The sequence below is a fragment of the Trachemys scripta genome, chromosome 1, assembly GCF_013100865.1.
Source record: "Trachemys scripta elegans isolate TJP31775 chromosome 1, CAS_Tse_1.0, whole genome shotgun sequence".
Lineage (NCBI taxonomy): Eukaryota > Metazoa > Chordata > Testudines > Emydidae > Trachemys > Trachemys scripta.
Genome location: NC_048298.1, coordinates 162,638,078 through 162,652,501, shown reverse-complemented (window position 1 = coordinate 162,652,501; position 14,424 = coordinate 162,638,078). Strand labels below are relative to the sequence as shown.

Genomic DNA, 14,424 nt, shown 5'->3' with positions numbered 1-14,424 from the left:
AGCATTATCTAAAACTACTAAAATAAAGTGTTATCAGGTTTGTACAATAGTACTATACTATACTATGTAATATACTATACAATTCTAGCATATATTTACTTACAAAGAAACAAGATTCTCCTATGTCACACACACACATACAAAAAACCAGTAACAGGGACAATATTCAAGAGTCAAGATACCATATGCATCATTAAATCAGATTTCAAGTTGTGTACCCTTGAAGAGAGAGGTGTAAGCCAGATATGAAAAAAGTGCAAGTGTCAAGTAGTTGGAAGTACCTACTTATGTGCACAGGTTCTAGACCAGACCTATAGATTAACTTTGCAAGCACAGAAAAATGGCTGTCTTGCTTATCTTTACTAGTTTATTATATTGCTTTTCTGTATGCTACTTTTAACTGGAATTAAATCCCATATAGATAAAAGAACTGCAGTGGATAGGGAGGCTATTGATAGGAGAGTGCACTGTAGTGTCAGTGTTACTGCTAAGAAACTATACTCAAACTGTGGACATGATACAAATGAAACTAACCAGTTGCACACACACTGATTTTCTGCCACATAGGACATCACTGTATTAAAAACTGGCATTAAGGTGTTCCTCCTATCACACACTTTTACTGAAATTTTCAAAGCAGCTTCTGGGAATTTGGCATCCAAATCCCATCAAATTTGGCACCTAATAACCTTAGGCTGCTTTGAAAATCCCAGCCTTAATGCACATTTACAAAATAGCCATCTATCTGACAATTTCTCAAACTGCCAATTCATTTTTGTAGGAAAAGCCTCTATGTTAATCCCCAATTTAAAAAAAAAAAAAAAATAAGAGGAACAATAAAGCAAAGTTCATCAATTATCAATTACAGCAAAGTTTATCAATAAAACACATCAACATTCAAGCATTCAAAATGGAGAATTCAGGTTACTTTTGTCTTGCTCACTATTGGCCTTCATATTCATATGTATGATAACAACTGAGAGTACTTTAGAAGCTAGAAATCACTAAAAAAAGAGTTTCAAATGTTAATATCAGCAAGAAATAAAATGGAAAAATCTAAAGATAGGGCATATGCCAAAAGAACAGCACAATTTTATTAGGTGCATTTATTTGATTTTTGCCACAACATATAGGATAAAAGGCATACAATTTGTTAGTATGGTACCCTGATAATTACATAGATGCCTCATTCTTTGAAGCTTTGCATTACAATTGTCAATAAAAACAGCAGTAAATCAGCATCTTTTAGGTTCATCCAGGCCTCATAAAGTGGATATGAATGTCAGGAAAACAGTAAGATATTCATCCTCTACCTTTGTGATTCCCCAACTTTTTTTTTTTTTTTTTTAAATGTGTTCAAATTTCTCCTTTTCTACGCTGCCCTCAGTGAACTGACAACCAGTCCCCATACGTATGCTTGCTACCAACTGTTCATAAATCTCCTTATTTTCTATCTCCACATGCTCTCTTATCCCATATTTTATTGTTCTAAGTGAGATGTGTTTTGAATTATTTATACTAACAATCCAGTATAAACCTGCAGCGAGTATTATGGATTAATCAGAAACACATAGCTACATCTAACACAAGCTTGATGTCTCAGTACAAGAATAGTTAATGAGACTAACATAACCATTATAAAGCACTGGATAATCCACACCAATTAGTTTAGAAGTGGAATGCTGCTTAAACCTTTGTTTAAGAACAATATTCTTAGTAACAGTAGTAGCATAAGAACCACACTCCTTCATGACTCATCTAAATTGCTTATAAAGCCATCATTATAAATTTTAGGACTAATAATAATCAAAGAGGCTGTAAAACCACACTTTTAAATTTTCATGCTTTATAAAACCAGATGAGACCATTATGATCATCTAGTCCAACCTCCCATATAATGAAGGCCATAGGCCTTCCATGAATTAATTCCTGTTTGAACTAGAGCATACCTTCTAGAAAAATAGCAAATCTTGATTTAAGTTTTCTGGTTATGGAGAATCCACCACAATGATTGAATGGTTAAATACCCTCACTTAAAAATGTGCACCTTATTTCCAGTCCGAATATGTCTAGCATCAACTCCCAGCTCTTATAACTTGTTATACCTCTGTCTAGATTTTAAAAAAAATATTTAGCTACTATTAACAGCAATGTTTTAAAATTTAAAAAAAATTACTCACTTGTAGTAATGTTCCCACAGGTTTCTGTATCTGCCTTGACCTGACATGTCAAACACTGTGAAAGACAAACTGAAAAGGAAGAAAGAGTGAAGTACAGATCCCATAGAACAAAAAAATATTTTCCTCATTTTCATTTAACACTTTTAAATGGACAGTGAACTTAAAACATGGTAAATTAAAAAAAAAAATCAAAATAAACTTCCGATATGACACCAAACCCCAGACCTTTCTGCCAGTTTTTGTGGTTGTACAATCATAATTTCCCATTAAAAAAAATGTTTTCTCTTCCCCCTTCTGCTTTGTGAAAGACCCCCCCACACACACACACACAAAAAAAAAAAAAAAAAAACACCCACACACACCACACACACCAGGGAAAATAACTGACTACACAAAGTAGTGTCAAATACAAAAAGTAAACAACCTGAAAAAATGGGGAGTGAAATGTTTTTTCTGTATGTCAATCATACAGTAACAAAGTAATAGTAGGTAAATAAAATTCAGATGGAAGTGTGATTTTTAAATTTCGTGACATGTCTTAATATGCACAGATGGCTTTCATTGGCTTTAGTGGGCAGAACTATCCTTCAAGAAAGAATCCTTACAATGTAATATTTTAATTTGCTCAACACTTGAGTACTATTGGGTCTCCCCAAGCCGTTAAGCAGACAATGGTCTACTGTATCTTCAACATTTAACCCAAACATTAAGCACAATCCTAAATCCACTTATGAAAGAGTTACAAAACAACATTTTGATCAACTTCTGGAATCAAATAAGAAGCATCCGTATAAATGAAATTAAACAAAACGTGGGCAAAGCTAGCCTTCTGACATTATTTGTATTTGTCTTCAGTTCAGTATGAGGGATTGTCTACAAAGGGAAACCGACCAGGTTCCTTAGAGCCCTTAAATGAGCCAGGTTTCTAACACCTCTAACCACCCTTTCCACCCTCTCAGCAGCAGGACACAGTAGCAGCAGCAGGAACCAGCTCCAGCAAGCCCCACACATGGCCAGCACAACAGGAAGCAGCAGGAGAGGGACCTCTGGTCACTTTTTACTTCTTGAAAATTTAGAAATAGAAATGAAGATTTTCTAAAAGGTGAAAGTGAAGCTGTAAGTAATCTCCCAGCCTCTCAGCACAGGAACCACCCCCATGAACAAGCAGGGCCGCCCAGAGGATTCAGGGGGCCTGGGGCAAAACAATCTCGGGGACCCCTTCCATTAACAAAAGTTGCAATACTACAGAATACTATATTCTCGTGGGGGCCCTTGCGGGGCCCAGGGCCTGGGGCAAATTGCTGCACTTGCCCCCCCCCGGGTGGCCCTGTGAACAAGGCTCTCCTCTCTTACAAAGAAGGATCCCTGAGCCCCAGCCTTGCTTCTTCACCTTCACAACTACCTGCTGGTCAGAAGGCCACTATATAACTAACCATCTCCCTCCCAAAGCAAGTAAGAGCAACAGGGGGTGTCATAACACTGATATCCATTTTCTGGACATATACTATCTGATCACATTGATGTTTTCTCTTGCGGGGCTCAAGCCTACCTAGTAACGATAGTGACAGTGGCAAGGTTTCCATTGATGGTATGCCACCACGCTTCCAGCACACCCAACACTACTTCAGGAACACATTGCTCAAGCTCCTCCCCTTCCAAGGACTCAAGCAGGTTGCTGCACCAAAAAGATATACAACAGATCTGCCTTTCCTCTAGCATCTAGCAAACAAGACAACTGTTCCTTAACTTGGACCATTCCGTGACACAATCCACTTCACTTATCATTGTTCAAATTGGGAAAAACAGCCTGTAGAGAGGTCCAGACTCAGCCCTGCGGCGCCTCCTGCTGGTCATCCGGGGAATTAGCTCACCAGCCCCTAGAGCGCCCTCTGCAGGCCGGTGATCCACCTTGTCCTCTTCTGGCGCCCGTGTCCCTCCCATGACCCCGGTGCCCCTTGCCCTGGGTGCTGCCCCCTGGCAATACCCACACACACGCTAGGTCTCCCCTCTCAGGGGAACCCCCACCCACTAACCCCACCTCACCTCAGGATAAGGCCACTGCCAGTCCCCAACTAGCCCCCACTCTCTGGGGCAGACTGCAGTATAGGCCACTCATCATCGGCAAGGTTGGGTTTGGACCTGCTGCCTTGGCCTAGCCCTGGGCTGCCCTCTGCAACCTCCAGTACCCCTTAGCCTTCTCCTAGGCCGCAGCCTGGGGCTTTCCAGGCTGGAGCTCCCCAGCTCCTCAGCCTTTCCCCAGCCCTGCTCCACTACAGGTATCCTGTGTCTAGCCCCCAGCAGCCAGGCCCTTCTGTCCCTGAAGGCAGAGAAAGACACTGTTGGGCTCCTGGCTCCCAACTTCTTTATACCAGCCATCTGGGCTCTGATTAGGGTGTGGCCCAGCTGCAGCCACTTCCCCCAATCAGCCAGGGTTTTACCTTGCCCCGCCCCAGCCCTCTGCAGGGCTTTTCCAACCCCTCAGGGCAGGAGCGGGCGTCCACCTCGCTACACAGCCCAAGAAAACAGAAAAGCAGATATAAGAAACCAGATTTCAGACATCTATCACCCATACACTGCACAGGATCATTATCTAGGAATAGGTCAAAAGCAGACAGCACAAAACACACAAACTAAAATTGATGCTGATTAATGCAAGATCTGCCATTAGCAAAAAACCGAAACAATACGTGACTGTGCAAGCGATGAAGCACCTGAAAAAGGCTGCATCACTGAGACCTAGCTGGATGACACCAGGAGCCCTGTGCTAGTCCACCCCATTCCTCCAGGATAATCAGTACATCACAGAACAAGACAAGAAGGCAGGCAGCACTGTATTAATCTTCTCTGCAAACCTCAAATGCAACAGAGGTCCCTCAAGAAAGACAACTTCAAATTCATACACCTGTACTAGAAACCAGAGCCAAAGCTAACAGATTTTATACTAGTTTACAGGCCACCACAGACTCAAGGATTCATAAAGGTGCTCAGATACCTTGTTGGCAATGGTGGTGAAATACCCACAGACCACTCATCATTTGACATCAATAAAATCAACAAGGTTACAAGGCAAAAGCCCAAAAACTCATCTCCTCACTTGCCTTCCTAGGAGTTTCACAGGTCATCTCAGATCTAACCCAAGCGGCTGGTTTACTCTGGACCTGAGCTGGAGCCTATATGTCAAGACAGAAGTCATCACAACCTAGCCACTGTCTTGGATGGGCCATGGCCTCATTAAAGCAGTGGTCAGGGATCTTCCAGCTCGCAGGCAACATGATAGACCAGTAATCCTGATTTGACCACAAAGACACTCATCATTGTATACTATTCTCCATCATTGATGTGCTGGCCCCAAACAGCCCCTTCCTACTAATCGCCCACATGGATCTGATTGGTTTTCTGACACCGTGTGCTGGATGAAGAGAGGGATGGAAACTCAAGTACAAAAATCGTGGAAAATAAAGGCTGATACACACGGGACCAAACATAAATTCCTCAAAACCAATGTCAGGCTGTATTACAGGCCAAGAGAACCTTCCAATCAGCCTCCAATGAAGCTGCCATATCCAGCCCAAGTTGCTATCCAGGGTGGCAAACTGCTTTACCAACTTTGAGTGCCTACAACCTGCACCAGTATTGAGCATCAAGTGCTGCAAAGTACTGTCATCTTACTTTCCTGAAAAATTCATTTGGGAAGTCTTCTTAAACAGCATGGATCCACTCCACCTGCACTCCCACAGTTCAGTACATTTGCTCATCAAGAAGTTCTGGACACCCAAAAAGAGTCAACCCAAGACTTGAGAATCCAACCCATGCCCCTCTTGCCTTGGTGCCACTAGCATCTGGTGCCGCTCCTGTCCTGACCAAAATAGCCAACACATCATTCAGAGAAGGAATTTTCCCTTCTCCCTTCAAACATGTAATAGTCCAATCAACACTGGTTCCAGAAAACCACCCAATCTCAAACCTCATATTCCTAAACACGTTCACATAAGCTACCGAAGGCCAAGCTCATCTAACTGAACTGAATACTCTACACCTGGCACAATCTGGATTCAGGCCAGGTAATGGAACTGAAACAGCTTTAGTGCCATTGATGGATGAGCTCTTCTTGCCAACAGATAGAGGGCAGACATCCATTCTTCTCCGCATGGACTTCTCTGCAGCATTTGATACTGTTGACCATGAGATACTGCCATCTCATTTGAGAGAAGCGGCAGGATTACAGAGTAATGCACTAAAATGGTTTGGGTGCATCCGTCCAGGAAGGACTCAAAAAGTATTTATGGGAAACTACAGCTGCACCACTAGACCTTTCACTTGTGGAGTCCCACAAGGAATAATTCTCTCTCCAGGCCTTTCCAACATCTACATGCAGCCGCTAGGTGAACTGACCAGATGACAGACTGAAGTGTCAGTAATATACACATCACTTACGACCACACTGTCACCGTGCCTCAGTGGGTCACAGTTGAGAATGCCAGATTCAGGACAGACTACTGAGAAATAGGGCAGACTCACCGCACACCTGTGGTTATTCTATTATTAGATTATACCAAGCCAATTACAAAAGTAAATTTCTGTCTCACTACGTTGGTTAACAAGAAGTCAAAATGCAGTCTTCTTAGGCATTCCAGCCAGACACTGGACTCTATGATGAGCGATTACGGAAACCAATTTTATCAAACAAAGGATTCTTCTGATCTCAAGAGATCAGCCACATAGCCAGGTCAATATATAACTCAGATCTTACCCAATAATCACGTTGCTGACAATCCTTTAGTAATTAAAATCTAAAGGTTTATTAATAAAAGAAAAGAAGAGAGTTAAAATGGTTAGTAGATAATACACCTCTACCCCCGATATAACACGAATTGGGATATAACGCGGGAAAGCAGAGCTCCAGGGGGTGGGGAGGGCTGCATGCTCTGGCGGATCAAAGCAAGTTCAATATAACGCGGTTTCACCTATAACGCGATAAGATTTTTTGGCTCCCGAGGACAGCGTTATATCGGGGTAGAGGTATATACATATAATAATTGCAAAATTCTTATATCAGGTTTGTAGCAGTGATGTTATAGACTGCTGGCTTGTAAGGTTTCTCTGGCAACTTCCAAAAGATTGGAAGATCCTCAGTCTATAGTCCAATATGCTCCTTTTAGTTGTAAATCCACAATCAAGAAAATCAGAGCAGGAAAGAGGCAAAATGAAGTCATCCCCAGAGTCTTTTACACTCTTTGCCATGTGCCTGGAAATTTTCTGTTTCAAACAAAGTTCACAGCCCTGTCTATGGAAAGTTACTGGCCCAAGAGGGAGTCCAGGGTCACATGAATATATCACATGTCCTTACATGGCTTAATGACTCACATGGGGTAGTGATTGGCCTACTGGAGCCTGAAGTATCTGCAGGAGGAGCCATCTGGGCAGAATGAGTTTCTTCTATGGCCCCCATTGTGAGAGATAAATGTCTTTGATGGGCCATCAACACAAAGCTATCTACTTAGATTACTCCTGAGGGAATTCTGCACCAAAAAATTAAAAATTATGTGCACAATATTTTAAATTCTGCAAATTTTATTTGCCAATAAATAAATGTGGCTCCAGCATGGCAGTGGGGAGCACTGGCCACTGGCTGTATCGAGGTGGGAGATCGCCCTGAAGCCCCCACATCTCCCGGCACAGGGACTTGGAAGTGGGGCTGCACCTGACCCGACACAGTTCAAGAGCTGGGCCTGCCCCAGAAACATCCCTGCCCCTCTGTGCCAGGTGCGGGTGGGCAGGCTCAGCCCAGCAGGATCCAAGTGTGGAGGGACTTAGTGTGGGGGGAGTGGTTTCTGTGTGGAGCAATCTGGATGTGGGCGGCTCAGTGGGAGATCTGGATGCACAGGGGCTTGTTGGGGGTTTCCGGGTGCAGGGGCAATGGGACTCTACAGGGGATCCAAGTGAAGGTGGCTGGGGCTCAGCAGGGAGGGTCTGGGTGGCAGTCCAGGTGTAGCTGACTGGGGATCAGCGAGGTGGGGATCTGAGTGTGGGGAGCTCATCTGAGGGGTCCAGGTGTAGAGGGTTAGGGCTTGTCAGGGTGAGGATTCAATGGGCCTGCTTAACAGGAGAACCCCAGCTGCTGCCAAAGGGACACTGCATGCCGGGTTCCCATTCCCCCCTGCGATTCCCCTATCTCTTTTTCTTCTCCAGCCCCTGCCCTTCATTCCCACATTTCCCTCCCCTTGCCCTATTCCACCCTCTTCCTTCCCACTACCTCTTCCCCCCCCCCCACACCATCCCTCATTTCCCCCACCCCCACTTCCCCAACCCCACCACGGGCACTCACTGTTGCACAGAAAACAGGAAGGCTCCCAGCACACAGAAGGGGAGCATGACTTTCACTAAGACCCAGGAGACAGCCTTCAGCTGCAGAGTCAGTGGAGCCCAGACGCAACCTCCTTCAGCTGGGCAGCTCTGCGCTTGCAGAAATGAGGGGGAGGCAGTGGCACAAAACCCTGTGTGCCCCCCCACCCATGTCTCACCTCTGTTTGGAGGGGGGCAATCCCCCCCAAACTGTGCCAATGGTCACTCCCCTCCACCCCCAGGCTTCCCTGCCATTTTCTGCAGGGAAGCACAGGAATTCTGTAGGGAGGGGGGTGCGTTTTCTGCAGACATGCAGAATCCCCCCAGGAGTACTGGATATAAATCGTATCTGGTAGGTGGTGCCCAGGAATACAGCACGTATGTAAGATGCCAGTATATAGTCAATATTTATAACTTCAGGAACAAAAATGATCCATGAATATAAACAGGATAATCACTCAGCAAATCATAACTTTTCCATTGACATCTTGCATGACATGCTTTGTACAAGATTTGTTGCAATTGTCTAACAGTGGCAATATTAATGATATGAATGGTCATATTTCAATCACACACCAATATCACCAAGATACCCCAGTGATTGGACAGCTCATGGATGAACAGTTGGCTCAAGCTTAATACACCTGAGAAAGACAGAAATGATGCTGGTAGGCAGAAGAAAACATTTTGAGGAATTTGCAGCCACAATGCAGTCTTCTTTGCTTGAAGGTGCTCATGCAGAATTCATTAATTTGGTCTGTAGTTTGAAAGAACTCTTGGATTCCTTGCTGATGCTAAGCTCTCACATAGCAGCTTTTGTGATGAATGCTTTCTATCATCTTCAGTTGATTAGGAGACTTCAATGCATCCTGGTGAATGATTTCCTGGCCTCTGTTATTCATGCCTTCATCACTTCTCAGCCAGACTACAAAAATGTGATAGTGCAGGGGTAGGCAACCTATGGCACGCGTGCCGAAGGCGGCACGTGAGCTGATTTTCAGTGGCACTCACACTGCCTGGGTCCTGGCCACCAGTCTGGGGGGCTCTGCATTTTAATTTAATTTTAAATGAAGCTTCTTAAACATTTTAAAAACCTTATTTACTTTACATACAACAATAGTTTAGTTATTTATTATAGACTTATAGAAAGAGACCTTCTAAAAACATTAAAATGTATCACTGGCTCGCGAAACCTTAAATTTGAGTGAATAAATGAAGACTCGGCACAGCACTTCTGAAAGGTTGCCGATCCCTGTGATAGTGATACACTAGGGCAGGGGTCAGCAACGTTTGGCACGCGGCTTGCCAGGGTAAGCACCCTGGCGGGCCGGGCCAGTTTTATTTACCTGCTGACGCGGCAGGTTCGGCCGATCGCGGCCCCCACTGGCCGCGATTCGCTGTCCCGGGCCAATAGGGGCGTCGGGAAGTGGCGCGGGCAGGCGAGCAATGTGCTGGCCGCAGCTTCTCACCACCCCCAATGGCCCGGGACGGCAAACCGCGGCCAGTGGGGGCCGCGATCGGCCGAACGTGCCGCATCAGCAGGTAAATAAAACTGGCCCGGCCCGCCAGGGTGCTTACCCTGGCAAGTCGCGTGCCAAACGTTGCCGACCCCTGCACTAGAGCATGAAGTCTTCAGCACTTAGGAAACTTTGATTAGTAAATACATTTCTCAGCGACACAGGCCACCATGAATACATCAAAGCTGTCCTCTGATCTCTACGCTTGACTGTGGTCAACAACTAAGCTCCTCTGGCACAAGGGACCTTTCTACAAAAGAGCATATAAAGCTTATCTGTGCGGTAGACAGAACTTTCTCAGGGGCCAGTCTGAGACTGTGGAATGAAATCCTTCACAAACTAGGGACCATCACAAACCTCACCACCTTTCACTTTAAGTGCAAAGTGCATTTCTTTGTGCTTGCCTTCTCTAACATAAATACATACCACCACCACATATATTTAAGCAAAAATCCCAAAACAAAACAATAACCCTAAAGCCCTACCAAAACAAGACACTCCCCTTCTCCACCTGGGAGAGGATGAGAGAACAAACACTACATGACTGATGTGCAGTCACATTGCTTAATGCACTGCTGGAAGGTACTCAGGTACTATGGTGATGAGCACAGTGTAAGAACCTAGCTATATAAGAAGATTCCAGGAATTGTCAGTGTATGTCATTCTGAAGCCTAACATGTCTGTTGAATCAGTGTGAAGTGACGGAAACAGCTACAAGCATGATTGAGAGCTTTTTTTATTCAGAATATCATGAGGCTGAATCATCACTGGATCTCACAGTCTGTTACAGCTCAGTAAGTTCTGAGCCATTTTGACTTTTACATATTTGGAGTGTATAGATACAGTAAGGCATGCATCTATTACTCCTGGGGAAATTCTGCACCATTAAAAATTCTGTGCACAATATTTTAAAATTCTGCATATTTTGTCAAAATAATACAATATAATCATGCCAGTTTCATTTATTTTGGCAATTTATTTCTGTAAGCAAGTACGTCTGTAACAATACAGACCAGACAGATTCCTTACTAGGCATATTAATACAGAACTGAAGAAAGCATTTTAAACACTCTTGTTATGTATGAAAATGTGATCGCCACTCTGCACCTCCCCTGCTAACCAACTTAAAAAGCAGATAAAGGACAGCAATACAGAAGGATGCATACTGTCCTCTCCTAGCAGTGGTCAAAGCATTGTGATTTGTAGGTGATACCAGGTGACCCAAAGCAATTACAAATATTACTCCCATCAATCCCAGTCCAAGCAAGAAACCTCATGAATTTCTTGCAGGTCTCCCAACCAATAGGCCACACTACTTTGAAGACTACCTGCACACCTTTTTCAAAATACTGTCAAGTTACATTAGGGGGTTTTCATTATTCTCTCATATTTTTTCAATTTTTTTAGACACACAAGTGGGGTGTGTTGAGGCAATTGCCTGTCTACTATCCTTCTTGAAACTGATGATTTCCCCCTCTTTTCCTGACTTTAAACAATGCAGCTTTCCTATTGTCAAGGCTACAGCCACCATTTTTCAGTTAATGAGAGAAGACTGAGATCCCTTCAAAGTATCGCAGTGATACTTCTTAACCTAGTACAGGTTAATATTCAGCGATTTGAGACATGTCTAAAGACTACACACACGGAATCGGTAGAGTCCCAGCCGTACTGATTCTATAAGTGAGGCCAGGAATCAAAGCTAAGTCTCTCATGCGGTACTGCAAAACATTATTGGCCTCTTCATACATTAGAGAGCAGCACTAGTACATAAAACATATTATGATACAGCAACATGAGTGACTCAAATGACACTTCATTATGTCACCACACATCATCACGTTTGATTACATCACACTGAAAGAGAAAGACTAATTTTGTGTACACAAAAGTAATGTTACCTGGATGTCTTGAATTTTTCTATACTGAATCCTATTGTTGGAACTATGTCTTGAGTTTGAGCCTTAAAAAGAGAAAATTCATGTTTTACAACAAACTCATTAAGTTAGAAACACAGTTACTGAAATGTAACCATTTCTAAATTATTTATATTCCCACAAATTTTGTTGCAATATATAATATTCAGGAAACATTTGAGTAACATAGAAGACCTCTAGATGGACATGGCAGGTACTTAACATACTTTCCCAGGATTTCCTCGATCTCGAGATCCAAGTTTTGGATTTTCTAGCAAAAAAATGGAGACCTTCTATTACCTATGGCCAAGGCTCGGGAGTGAGGATATTTCAGCCTTAATACTGAATTCCCTTACTTTTGCAACAAACTTTAAGTTATAGTTTCTGTACAGACTACATACTGACCAGAGCTAAGTAACATACTATCACAGAAAGTGATAGCTTTCTGGGTTGAAGAGTTACCAATGAGGTCAGAGTATAAAGAATCCAAGTATTTTTACCCTCTGGAGGTCACAGTTTCAACCCAAAGAGAAGTATATTATATCTCAACACTTTTAAATAGAAAGAGAGGACATATTGTCCTAATATTCTTTATCACAAGCTACAGCAGGAACCTATTTACGTTGGGAAGCAGTAGCTTGAATTTTTAGGTTCTTATGTTGACCTAGTTTTTAGTCAACTACCAGAGCACTTCAAAGAAAGTATCATGTTTACCAAAGAAGGGAAGGTTGGGACAAAACAGAGCACCACAGCTCAACAAAAAGCTTGGTTACCAGAGCAACTGTTCTGGAAAGTTGGTGCAATATGACAGAATCTTTCAGAAAAAAACAACAAGGTTGCAAAGAGTCCAGCTATTTGAGAAAATAGGAGGCTCTAAAATCTTATAAAATATATTTACAAGCAACTGGCTTTCCCCCACATATACACTAAAACTTGCTTAGTTTATTGATATTTAAAACCATTATGAAAAAAAAAAGTTATTTTCACCACAAGTAGTAGTTTGGCCAGCAGTTTTCATCATTAAGAAGTCATGACTCTGCACTGAACACAGAAGGTACAACATGGAGGGAGGGATAACTCAGTGGTTTGAGCATTGGCCTGTTAAACCCAGGGTTGTGAGTTCAATCCTTGAGGGGGCCATTTAGGGAACCGGGATAAAAGTCTGTCTGGGGATTGGTCCTGCTTTGAGCAGGACTAGATGGCCTCCTGAGGTTCCTTCTAACCCTGATATTCTATGATTCTAACTTTCCTTTAAGGATATCTTATACTAGAAATTACAAATGACTTCTTTGAATTTTATAACTAACCAGTGGAGAACAAAATTCTAGCTGGCAGGTAAAAAGGAGTTTTTTGTTTCTTTTTAAAATGCCTCTCTCAAGCTCTCTTTCCAAGGTGACTGCTCAGCCTGAAATATATTCATTGGCTTTGTACTCTGATGATTAGCTGACAGTTCAGAGCAATTTGTCAGGTGAACTAATTCATTTATCAGAATTAGTAGTTTTCAGGGACTCTGATCTAATGAAGTTTGTTACATTTTAACAAATTAATAAAATAGTGTTATTGCATATTTTCACTTTACAATACATTCACAAATAACTACCATAATGTGATTAATGAAGTAAACAGGAGGAGACAGTTTCTACTTGCTTTACTCATATAATTAGCTTATCTATTTTAGGGTTTTCTATTGTGCCCATCACTGCCATATCTTGGTGCTAACTTCAAGACTTGACCCATACTCTGGATACTGCACTGTTTTGAGGCATATTATAAAAACAGATATTATAATAAGATCCCAAGGTCATCACTTTTGAGAACAAAGCCAGAAATATAATAATGAGCTGGTTGTGGTAGCTTGCATCTTGCTAAAAAGTAATTTTATAGATATCTAGTTTACATTTATAGATCCAATTACATTTTATCAGAAGCAAAATTACTGGAGCAAGAAACATTAGACTCTCAGTACCTTTATAAATTGCAACTTGATATGACATGCTTTTGCTAAAAAGTCTCCTCTAAGATATCAATCTTCATTTAAATATATAATAGGATATTAACAAACAAACTATGTTTAGTGATAGTTAAGGTTACATCAGGCTACACATAACCTACCAGAATCCTTGAATGCATGGAAATAAAATGGTGGGGAAAAGTCTCCAGTTTTCAATGCTGTAGTCACTCCAAATGCCATTCAGTTCTATCGCCAAACTATATCAAAGAGCAATATGTACTCTTCATCATACTCAGTTACACAAAACATCGATGGTGAACTCACACTCTCTTTTTAGCAATGGATTAGTACATCTGATGGTCACAGTCCATTAATTTGGAAAGTACCAATGCTGAATTCACCATAAAAGTTTTGCATTCTCACTCTTAATTTCCTAGTTATGTAGCACCATCTTTAATCATTAATAGTCTAAAACAAAGATAATGATGTTTACAGACAAGTGCTAGTTGCAGTAAAACTGT

General features: G+C 42.2%; 1 protein-coding gene across 3 annotated transcripts in view; it reads right to left on the bottom strand.

Annotated features, from left to right (window-relative positions):
* Positions 1 to 14,424, bottom strand: part of ARL6 (ADP ribosylation factor like GTPase 6) — a 44,320-nt gene that overhangs the window by 22,737 nt on the left and 7,159 nt on the right. For all 3 annotated transcript variants that reach the window (XM_034791407.1, XM_034791398.1, XM_034791417.1), the window contains exons 3-4: positions 11,938 to 11,999; positions 2,181 to 2,249 (exon numbers count right to left, since the gene is read on the bottom strand). In XM_034791407.1, the coding sequence (XP_034647298.1) occupies positions 2,181 to 2,249; positions 11,938 to 11,999 (131 nt within the window). The remainder of the gene's footprint in view (positions 1 to 2,180; positions 2,250 to 11,937; positions 12,000 to 14,424) is intronic.